This window comes from Mugil cephalus, chromosome 12, assembly GCF_022458985.1.
Source record: "Mugil cephalus isolate CIBA_MC_2020 chromosome 12, CIBA_Mcephalus_1.1, whole genome shotgun sequence".
Lineage (NCBI taxonomy): Eukaryota > Metazoa > Chordata > Actinopteri > Mugiliformes > Mugilidae > Mugil > Mugil cephalus.
Genome location: NC_061781.1, coordinates 26,939,652 through 26,951,775, shown reverse-complemented (window position 1 = coordinate 26,951,775; position 12,124 = coordinate 26,939,652). Strand labels below are relative to the sequence as shown.

Below are 12,124 nucleotides of genomic sequence, written 5' to 3'. Positions count from 1 at the left end.
AACTCAGCTGGTTCTGATCTAATTAATGGGATCAGATTCCTCTGAGCTGCTGGAGATCTTTGGCATCAACCAGACCAGATTCAGTTCTCATCAGACATTTAAACCAAACTATTCTACTCTGGTCTCATCTGTCCACTAAACATTGTCCCACATGTTCTTTGTGGACAGAGAGCAGTGTCTTTGGTTGTTGAGTGGATTCATCAACATGAACATCAGCCAATGTGAGAGAGGCCTTTAGCTGCTTAGAAGTTCCCCTGGGTTCCTCTGGTTCCTCTCCCACTATGATGGAGTGATGTTTGTTGGTGGACCACTCCTGTGGAGGGGAACAGTCGTCTTCAATCTGTCTGACTCTCTGTGGATTATTTGTGGCTTCCAGACTCTTTACAGATGGTTGTGGAACCATTTCCAGCCTGATGAGCAACAACAACTCTTTTTCTGAGCTCCTCACAAAGCTCCTTTGATCTGTTGTCATCACACACTTCAACACAAACATGAGACAAATCCCTGATTTATAGAAACTGAACCAGGACCTGAGTCTCATCACGTTGATGGAAACACATTTAATCTAGAGGAGCTCCTGTCTGATCTGGAGTAATAATAGAGAGTAATAATAATATTTCAGTTCCAGGTGTTTGATTGGGTTCTCTTTGTCTACTTTTCAGGACTTTTATTTTGAGTCATTTGTTTTGCAAAAAAGTAGAAAATTCTGAAGGACACAAAAACGTTTAAGCAGCGCTGCAGGAGACGAGGACGTGTCAACAGCAAGATTGTGTGAGGGATACGAAGTGTTTCCACATCACCTTTCAGCTGTTTCAAATGTAAAAAGAAGTGGAGCAGAGCTCTCAGACTCATGTTGGAGTCGGGGACAGATCCTGTGTGCTGACTGGCTGAGGGGGACGAGCCCTTCCGAGCTCCTGACACTAACAGCTATGGCAGCTGTGTCGGCTTCATTCAGATCCAGCCGCCACAGCCAGTGTTTGGGTTTCACAGGTTCTTAAAAAAAGACATTCAGGGCTTTTGAATGTTTAACGAGGCCGGGCCCCTCCACGTGTAACGCCTCCAAACATCCAAACAGAGCTGAGCAGTGGCAGCGTTCCCAGACTGTACTGGAGCTAAGTCCCAGACCACCCACTCTCAGACGCTACTGACGAGCAGAGTTTGTGCTGTTTACATACAACAAATCATGGCCGAGCTGAGAGGAGGCCCACGGCGACGCAGAGCTGCTTCCATAATGTAAGAGCCTGAGCTCGTTAATTACTTAGAGACAGTCCAGGAAGTAGGCTAATGCCATTAGACAAGGCTACATTTTGACCTATTGGTACTGAAATTTACTGTCAATAATACGCTGTGACAGGACTGACTGAGAGGAAGCAGCTCTAATGAATGTGTCAGGAAGAGGAACATTTAAACCAAGCTGCAAACAGAGACGAGCTCTTACTGTACCCCCCCATCCCTCCACCCCCCGCCCCCCCCAAACGGCCATTTTAAAGAAAGCTGCTGCCTTAAACAAACACCGCTCTGCTTCCATCTCATAAATACTTTAACTCCTCTCAATTATTCACCTTCAAGAGCATCTGACGGCCGCAATGCAGCATTCTGTTTGAAAGATCAGCTCCTGAGAAAACAAAGTCTGAGGCTGCTGAGGGAGACGACCGCCGTTAGCATGTGGCTCCATCTCCATCTCCACCTCCATCTCCTCAGCGAAACGTCGAGGTTTTTCTCTGGGACGAACCCGCGTGAATAAGACGGAGGCTGCAGCATGAGCCCCTGAGTCAGACCGACAACCAGACGACTTAAGCATCTCACAGACTCCAGAGACCCAGCGAGACCCAGCGAGACACAGCGAGACCCAGCGAGACCCAGCGAGACCCAGCGAGACACAGCGAGACACAGCGAGACACAGCGAGACACAGCGAGACCCAGCGAGACCCAGCGAGACACAGCGAGACCCAGCGAGACACAGCGAGACACAGCGAGACACAGCGAGACCCAGCGAGACCCAGCGAGACACAGCGAGACCCAGCGAGACACAGCGAGACACAGCGAGCCCAACACGTCTCCGTTTGATTGTATTTACACCCACGCGCCACTTCATTAGGTACACCAATGAAGGCATCCAGACATCCTGCAGCAGAAAACTCAGCACTGTGCAAACTAACTATCAACCTCTACAACGTTCAGCTTTAAATGCAGTCACTTGCCAGTTCATTAGGTACGTTAGTGAAGCCGTTCTAATCTCAATAATGTTGACTTATGTGGAGAGAGAAAGATTCACCTGCAGGATCATCAGTGGAGGATGGACTTAAACCGGACTGAATAAACAGGAAAGAGTGACTTTGATTTAGATTAAAATGTCAAAATATTAGGAACATGTGTCCGTTCAGTAGATCAACTCAACAACATCTCTCTGATTTAGAAACTAAAGCATCCACTAGTACCTAATGAACTGGCCACGGAGGGATTAGTTTAACTTTAAACTCATTCTTTAAGTCAGTTAAAAATGAGGCAGATTCATTCATCTTTACTGATTTTTAATTAGTTTAAACATTAAATGTAAATTGATCCGACATGTTAACATTAACAGGATGCTAATGCTAATGAAAAAGATGTGTGTGTATATATATATATTATGAAATAGAGCCTATTCAGGTGAAATCGTACGTATGTGGGTTTAGTTTATGGCCGTTGGCCGCTCACATGTTTCACATGTTTGACATAAGAAAAATAAAATCTGAACCCGTGTATATTTGAAAAGCTAAATATTGAATGGAAAATAATAATAATCATGTACATATATATATAAATAGCACCAGGCTGCGTTTAATAAAGTCTTTAATATAGAACACATATAGTGTGTGTGTGGGGGGGGCCTAACTAATCTCTCCATCAGTTTGTGTCCGTGGCCTGAAGAACGTTGCAGACTCCTGCACTAAAACATTTTTATGACTCTGTGAATAAATATCAGAAAATTCCATTTTGTATTTTTTTGTTTTTTCTGCCCAACTCTTTTATGATAATGAGTCTGCTGGCGTACCTAATGAACTGGCGGCCTTCTGCTGGTTCCTGAGCCGTACTCAGTCTATTTATTGTTGTGTGTTTTATGGGGTGAAGGAATCAGGATCACTGGTGCTAGAAACAAATGTCCCACTGGGAGGAAACCAGCGGGCAGCCTGGATGCTAAGCTAGGCTAACCACACATCCATCATCACAGCCTCGTGTCCGACATCAGCCAGAGAGCAGCAGATTTACCAGAGAAGAAGTTCTTGGCTCGCAGGTAGCTGACGCTGAGGCGGAGGATGGACAGCTTGTCCAGGCTGGCGGTGACCTCCTCAGGGAAAGGGAGCAGGCCGGCCAGACGCTCCAGCTCCCCGTTCAGACGGTCCCGGTGCCGCTTGGACGGGTTGGACTTGGCTCCTTCCACCGGAGCCTGCTTCACCCTGAGGCCAGAAAGGAAGAGGAGATTCTTCTCATTCTGAGGCTTTGTTCTAAAGATAACACGAGTTCATCTGCAGTCAGGCTTCTAAAGAAATAAATATAGAATAAACTGCTAAATTATTCATTCTGTTCATCTCCAGACATCTATGATTCTGATGAAGAAAAACTAACTCCACGTCTGAGATGTTTAAGAACATTTAAAAACATTAAATCTTCACAGCACGTCGACGTTAACGTTCCTTCTCTGTTATTTTTAAATAAACATGGACGACGTAAGAGTAAGAATAACAACAACAGCATCAATAAAAAAATCACAAAAATGTGTCAACGGGATTTGGATGAAATGTGAAAAAGAAGAATAAAACAGATTCAGAGATTTCACCCTGAAACAAAAAAACTTTCATTTCTTCTTCACCTCATATTTCTGCTTCAAGCTCATTTTAAACTGAGTCATTTTAACTGCTCATATTTTATTTAAGATGAATCAAACAAAACACAGATTTAATTAAAGAAAATAAATAATCCATGGTTACTACGTTAAATTAGACGTTTCTCTAAAAATATTCTAATGAGTGAAAAAAAAGAATATTGTGGAGCTTCACTATGTGAAACCACTTTACTGACCAGGACTAATGGAATAAATCTGAAACTGTTTATTTTATTAAATGATTATATTTTTTGAGTTGAGGACAGTTGGATGGAAAGAAATTAAATTTAATCCAAGCAGCAACAGCAGCTCGTCTGTGATTGGTCGAATCTCTGCAGGATTCAGTTTTAATGTTTAATAAATAGTTATATATTCATATTCCTTTTATTTATCTATGAATTCACCTTTTATCATCATATAAGTCACTGGTGACGATGCTTCACATTCTTTGAACAAATGAAATATTAAAGTAACTAATTTAAGTAGTTTATTTTTATAGAAGATAATTTACCAATTGCAATTACAACAATAGCAGCCAATCAGGTGTTTAGACCGTTGATGTGGGCGGAGCCTCTCAGATAACGAGGAATAATTTAAATATAAAAAAATAAATTCAACTGGTTAAAGAACGACATTCATTTATGATACAACATGAAATATGACGCGTGAAAGAGAAACTTTTATCAGTTTCATAAATGTTTCTGTGCGTTAAATACTTTTCGAGCGTCTTTACATTTACTCATTTATCAGAAACAAATATCTGATCAGGAATAAAGTTAAAGCTGAATTTATCTAATTAATCCAGTCTGAATGAATCCTGTCACACACCTGGGTTCAGATTCATCTCAAGAAAAATGGGTACGTTTCATTTCATCATGGGGATTTTTTTTTATGCATAAAAGGAAACTCGATGTCTCAGTTTGTCTCATTCTTAAACTCTAGAAAGAACAAAAACAATCCTCCTTTCAGTCTTAAACGCACATGGTCCCTCTCTCGTTTTTCATTTTACAGTCATGACAGTTATAATTCATATATTCATTTCTTTGCCTCTTACACGTTTAACTCTTGATGAGTTTATCAGCTTCATCTTCACTGTGTCTCATGTGATTATGAGGATTTTTTTTTATTTTTATTATTATTATTTTTTTAGAGATTGTGAGTAAAAAATCCAGGATTTATTGATCAGGTCCTGTCACATCAAACGTTTAAATAAAGCAGAAGCCTTTTATTCTGCCTCTCCAGACCCAGATCCAGACCCAGACCCAGACCCAGACCCAGACCCGGACCCAGATCCAGACCCAGACCCAGACCCAGACCCAGACCCGGACCCGGACCCAGACCCGGACCCGGACGATCAGAGTCATTTCACCTGCAGCTTTTTCTCACTGGCGGAAAATGGCGTCAAGCTGTTGCGGCCACAGACGGAATAAACTCCTCAGTTAATTAAAACCATTTAGAAGATGCAGCTGAAAGCGGCGTCAACAGTCACGGATTTAAGAGAATTTTTAGATTTAATAAATCAAATTAACATTAAATGTCCTGAGAGGGAAAAGAAAACACGGCCCGCGGATCCTCTGGAGGATCCTCTGGATTTGACAGAAAATGGCGCAACATCCAAACATGATGACGGATCTGGACAAGATGGAAACTTTAGCCTAAATACACATTTATTAAAAAATAGGTGCATGTTATTTTATTTCGGTTTATTTGTCGAGAACCCGGAGAGAAGGGGCCGGAGGAGGGTTGGGGGCTGGAGCCAGGCCGCTGGTGGAGGCCTGCGCTAATCCTCAGGCTTTAAAACCCTCGATGGAAACATTTCTTTATAAACTAGGAGGAGATCAGATGAATTTATATATAAAAAATAATAGAAAAGAAAAGAAAAAATAAGTGAATGTTGTGGTAAATGTAAAGAAATGAAATACTGTGCAGGGCTGCGCGTTTGGAGACGGACTGATGGAGACTCAGCGGAGGATGTGACTCTGACTGAAGTATTAAATTAAAATAAAGGGATTGATGGAGTGGACTCACGCTCTCTGGACGGGTTTTCTCCTCTTACGTCCCGCATACATGACGCTCTTCTTATATAAGCCTCTGACGGATCCCTGGACACACACCGGACACACACCGGCCTCTCTGCGCTACATGAACAGCTCCGGGAAATATTCCGCCACAGTCCTCATCAAGAAGCTCTGCTCACACGGAGAAAGGAAAAAAAGAAAAACTGTCCCACCAAAAAAAAAAAAAAGAAAAATAAAAAAAAAAGAAGAAGATTAAATAAAAGCGCGTAAGTGAGACTCGAGCCGTTCGCTGCAGACGGGACGTGCGCTCCGCTGCGTTTAACGGGCCCCTCCAATCAAAGCAAACCTGAAAATGACGCAGAGCAATCCGACAGAAAACACAACGAAAGAGATGAAATGAATTACGGAGTAAGAACGAAACACTTGTTCTACAATCAGCAGCTCAGAAACACCAACTTATTCCAAGTCAAGAAAAGAGAAAAAAGACGACGCTGAGTTTTCATCCTGAGAATAAACGAGGCCTCGACTCTTCATGAACTCAGCAGAACAGGTCGTAGAAGGCGGAGGGAGCTTCCAGTGTTTCCATTTTGCGTCTCTACATCAGCGGAGCTCTTCAATTAGCAGCGACCGGGGGAGGCGGGGGCGCGCATTCCACTGGCGGGCACGCCCGACGCGGATCTGTGACGGTCGCGCGCTCACGAAGCCCTGTGTCACGGTCAGGAGGATGGGCGGAGCGCGGGCACGTCAAAGAGTCTCCTGGAAACACGGGCCGAGCGCGTCCGCGCCGGCGCGTACCCGATGGAGTCCAGTCGTCCAATCAGCGCGCAGCAGAGAGACGGAGCTGCAGTGGCCCGTGAGGGATGTGGGTCAGGGGTTCGAGTCCTGAATAATGGAACAGAGCTCATGAGCATCTGCAGGATCAACAACATCTCCACGAAGAGGACGGAGCCAGGAATGAAGCACCTGGAGGACACGACTATTCATTCTTTCATTCTTTCATTCACTCATTCACTCACTCATTCATTTATTAGAGATTTATTAAAAAGTTCAGAACTGTGCTTCCTCTGAGAGTCTATAGAAACATTTCAGCGGCTCCTTGTTTTATTAAAATATGCTGTGGACGTCTCAGTGGCCCCCACCCAACACGATGGCCTTAACTACGGCAGTGGTAATGTGCTAAGTGTATAAATGACAGTAAGGGGCCTCATGTAGGGGCCCCCACCTGAACCTGCACACAGATAATTAAATGAATATAATTTATTCAGATTTATGAAAACTATTTATTTCACAGCTGCAGTAACGAGTACGAGTCGGACCCAGAGGTTTAACACAGCTGTGTTTTGTCACGTTTGTCTGCGTGTGCAGCCATGGAAATACATACATTGAGTCATGTGACCAGATTAGGCCCCTCAGGGTGCTGACCCCCCCCCCCCCCACACACACACGTGGGGATGAAACTAGGCCAACACACTGACTGTGCTGTAGTCACGGTTTCATGGGTCACAGCACGGACGGTTTCATTTTGTTTGTGTCACAGATGCTATTAGCATGTAGCTATAGACCAGGAGCTAAGTGTGTTGATGTTGAATGTCTCCATGGCAACCGGAGACTCACCTGCACTTAATAAAACGTTCTATGGCTCAGGACCAACTCCTACACACCATCCACTGTCACCTCCTCGCCTCCTCACCCCTCTCTGCCCATTGACTGGGGGGTCAGTCTGTCAGCCTGGCTCCTGGACTTCCTGTCCAACAGACCACAGGGGACTGTGTGTCGCAGGGGACGGTCCAGTCGCCTCCACCCAACACACAACCAGCCGTCACCTACGGAGGTTCTCAGACGACTCGGCCATCGTCCGTCTCGTCAACAACGATGGAGGCGAGTCTGGAGCCTGTGGAGGTGGTGGGGGACAGGAGGATATTGGCAAAGCTGTCGTCAGTCATGGACAACACCTCCCACCCCCTGCATGACACTGTCAGAGCCCTGGAAAGCTCCACCAGCGACAGACTGCTTCACCCACGCTGTTCTAAGGATCTTATCTTAATTTATCATCCACCCTCTTCCTTTATAGTAAAGATGTTGTAGTTCCTGTTTATAGTCGACTTACATTCAATGCACAAATCCATCTATATATGTTCATAGTAGCTCAGTCAGTCATTGTGTATATGTTGCTCACTCATCTGTTCATAGATCTGTCAATGTTGTCCATATCTGCTATAGATAATAAAGACCACACTATCTATGCTCCACGCTGTAACTGAACTTCTGCTTAGATGATAGATGATGTTAGATGAACTTTACTTGATCTGGAACTGAACATGTGGAATGACAGTAGAGATGGATCTGATCTAACCTAGAGTAGCGATAGTAATTGCTAGGTTACTGTTTCAAGCCATTAGCCTTGGGATGCTAACTGTTGCCAGCTCCTTTAACTGGAGAGTCCGGGCTAGTGGTGCCAATCACTGGCTCAGGGATGCTAATTGCTAGTAGGGTTACTAGCTTAGGTAAATGTAAATAAGTTGGTTAGATGTAAGTGGCTAGTGAATGTCTGCTAGTTGTTATCGTAGGGTCTGTAGATGCCCTACGGTGGAGTGGCCAATCAGAGAAGAGAAGCTGCATACGCTCCCTGTCCAGTTTATTAGGTACACAAGCAAATGGATTCTAACCCAAATCCTCCTTCATGACTGTTCTCATGTGGAAAGAGCATCAGAAATGTGGTCAACTCAATGATCAATGTGTCCTTCTATAAAATGAAGCCCCAGCGGAATCAACATCTCTGAGTTATGAGAAACTAAAGCTGAACACCAGAACATTTCTGGAGCAGGGCTGGTTTCATGGGTGTACCTAATGAAGTGGCCAGGATGTTTGGGCACTGATACTTGTATTTATCTTACAGTGAAAGGGTTTAAAGTTTGATTAATATAATCTAAACCAGTACCCTAAGGTCACAGTTAGCCTAGTGATGCCTGTCGCTAGCTGCTAACTCAGGGGTTGCTAGTTGCTGAGATTGGAGTGGCTAGCCCAGAGATGCTAGTCACATAGCTTAGGGATGCTAGCTGCTGCAGGTGGAGAGGTCAGACTGGATCATGGAGGTGGATCCAGCAATAAACAGCCTATAAGGGCATGCTAACCACGTAGCAACCTGTACATGTTAAACACTCAAACGACAACCACATCTACACAAACTTAACGCAAATTTAACAGAGGATTTAGCAGAAAGATGAGGAGGTGTCGACATACAGGAAGCTGGAATCAGAACAAAAGTAACAATATGAGCTATAGCAGCTAGCAGCTAGTCAGCTAGCTGCTAGCTGCTAGCTGCTAAAGAAGAGCTGTAAACAAACTGCTGTGACCATCAAAGGATTCCTCATCTTTTCTGTTCAATGAACTTTAACAGTTTGAGTGAATTACCTCAGTGTTGTAGAGTCAGACATAAAGTCCTCACCTGGACATGGGGCCTCCATGCTACAGGTGGGCGGGGTTCTACATTTAAAGACCGCCCCTCAATTCTATTGGCTCTCATTCACCATTCAGATTAACCAAAGGCTGAGAAAAGATAGATAGATAGATAGATAGATAGATAGATAGATAGATAGATAGACAGATAGACAGATAGATAGATAGATAGATAGATAGATAGATAGATAGATAGATAGATAGATAGACAGATAGACAGATAGATAGATAGATAGATAGATAGATAGATAGAATGGATAGCTAAGTGGGCGGTCTAATAAAGAGTAATCTATGGCTCATCACCATTAGATTAAGATAGTAGTAGATAGATAGATAGATAGATAGATAGACAGATAGACAGATAGACAGATAGACAGATAGATAGATAGATAGATAGATAGATAGATAGATAGATAGATAGATAGATAGATAGACGGACATTACTTCCTGCTGCCTGTTGCTTCATTCACATAGGAACATGTTTCTGAAGATGGTTTGTTTCTTCACTGCATGTTTCCTGATTTTCTAACCCGCATGTTTTTATTTATCTATTTTTTTGTGTCTGAAGTCTGCACGTTTCCACGAAGGCGACGCACAATCAAAGCAAATGTCAGCTGGCTATAATATTACTGTTGCACGCAGGCTCTCGGTCTGAAAACCCCAGAATGTGTCTGCGCAGTGGAAAGAAAAAAAGATGAACTACTGAAAAATGCATAATGGTTGTGGGTTTGTAAGAGATCATTTAAACTGTGGCTGGGAGCCGGTCCTACTGAAAGGCCTGTTATTTAATACTCGTGAAGCTCTGTATGAAGAACCCTGGCTCATCTAACGTCACTCAGAGAAGCTTCAGGAAAAACAAGGGGTCTGACTACTTCCTGAAACCAGAGACATTTACAATAAACACTGGGTTCTTTAGGATGTGGTTGAGACATTTACACGTTCAACTCTAAAACACTTGGTATGTGCTTTCAAAGTATTTTCTTGAGACGGTTCAGATCATTTAAGAATGACATGAAAATAAGATCAAAGTCCTGCAAGTCCTGATCCTGGTCCTGGTCCCGGTCCTGGTCCTGGTCCTGGTCCTGGTCCTGGTCCTGGTTCCAGGTCCTGGTCCTGGTCCTGGTCCTGGTCCTGGTCCTGGCCCTGGTCCCAGGTCCTGATCCTGGTCCTGGTCCTGGTCCTGGTCCTGATCCTGGTCCTGGTCCCGGTCCAGGTCCTGGTCCTGGTCCTGGTTCCAGGTCCTGATCCTGGTCCTGGTCCTGGACCTGGTCCTTCATAGACTCTAGTCATGTGACCTTCAGGTGGATAATAATAATTTACTGACACAATTTGCTTTATTTTAGGACAGAAGTAAAATAAAATAAAACACATACTATACTTTATCTATTTGGATTATTTATGATTAGTTTCCCCCAAACAGGATCTTTTTTTCATTATTTCTCTATTTTTGTCTTGTGGAAGTAAAACTCGACAGATGTGGCCTGAATCATTAACATGTGTCTCTGAAATGATAAATATTCTATAGGTTATAATAAGTCATTTAATTGCTTAGTTGCTTAGTTACGAACAGAAAAAATAAAAAAATCCACTAATATAGAATAAATGCTTATTTAAAATAATCAGTTTCATTAAAAAACAAAACAAAAAACAAACGTCAGAGCCAAAGCTGTGGCTCCGCCCCCTCTGAATGACTTCATCATGACTTCATTAAACAGAGATCATCCAGACGAGTCACTGGGGCCTGTGTTATATGTGTATATATATATATATATATATATCAGAAGGCCCAGGGACCAGCCAGTGAGGCAGTAACAGCCTGAAGTCTGGTGACTCTAGTTGAAATGTGTAACAGGACTAAACGCAATAAGTTTGTGTGTGTTTGCGGTTGTGTATCCTGGTAATGTGTGATGAGGCTACGTGCAATAATAGGTAATGTTCAGTACAATCTGGGTCTCAGGTATTTCTCCTTTCCTGTCTTGGTCACTAATGAGTGGATGTGTGTGTGTGTGTGTGTGTGTGTGTGTGTGTGTGTGTGTGTGTGTGTGTATAGCTAAGTTTCTACATTTTCTTCTTTGTATGTTTTTCTCATGTTTTTATGAACATCAACTTTCCTCTGGACCAACAGATGGAAATTAGCCTCAGCTACAATCTGGCGTATTTACATTATTTATAATGTTCATTAATATGCTCTGTCCCTAATTTAAATAAAGAGTAAAAAATAAGTCTGTATTGTGAAGCTAAATGACCACATATAGCTGCTGTATCATGTGACTTTACTATAACATAAAGTATGAAGCATCAAGGACGTACAGACTGCAGTGCATAGATAAATCCACCAGAGGGCGAAGTGTGGATGCAAAGGTCTCAGTAAGTCATTGGATCAGATCTGATGAGAATCTCTTCGGTCACATGGTGTGAGGACAACAAGTTCACACTCAAAACAGATAAGACCAGCGAGACGATAGTGGACATGAGGACATGAGGACATGAGGACGGAGGGTCATCAGCTACCGTTGATCCCGGAGCTTAAGTTCCTGGTTCTCCACATCAGTGAAGAACCATCCTAGACCCTGAACAAGGCCTGAGGCTGAGGAACTTAAAGTAACTTCCACATCTTCACCAGCTGCTCTACTTCCTGTCATCATGATTCTGTTTACTCCCATTTGCACATTGACATTTGACTATATTTATGACATGCATCCATTCATACTTTATCTCTAAGATGTTTTATGTTTTTAGGCGTTTTTAGGTGAGGAAACATGTTTCTATATGTGACGATAAACTGTCT

General features: G+C 43.1%; 1 protein-coding gene across 1 annotated transcript in view; it reads right to left on the bottom strand.

Moving 5' to 3' along the window:
• Window positions 1–8,201, bottom strand: part of LOC125018046 (aryl hydrocarbon receptor-like) — a 29,757-nt gene extending 21,556 nt beyond the window's left edge. The window contains exons 1-3 of the mRNA XM_047601684.1: window positions 7,495–8,201; window positions 5,891–6,762; window positions 3,250–3,437 (exon numbers count right to left, since the gene is read on the bottom strand). Coding sequence (XP_047457640.1) covers window positions 3,250–3,437; window positions 5,891–5,931 — 229 coding nt within the window. The 5' untranslated portion in view covers window positions 5,932–6,762; window positions 7,495–8,201. The remainder of the gene's footprint in view (window positions 1–3,249; window positions 3,438–5,890; window positions 6,763–7,494) is intronic.
• Between the last annotated feature and the right edge of the window lie 3,923 nt (window positions 8,202–12,124).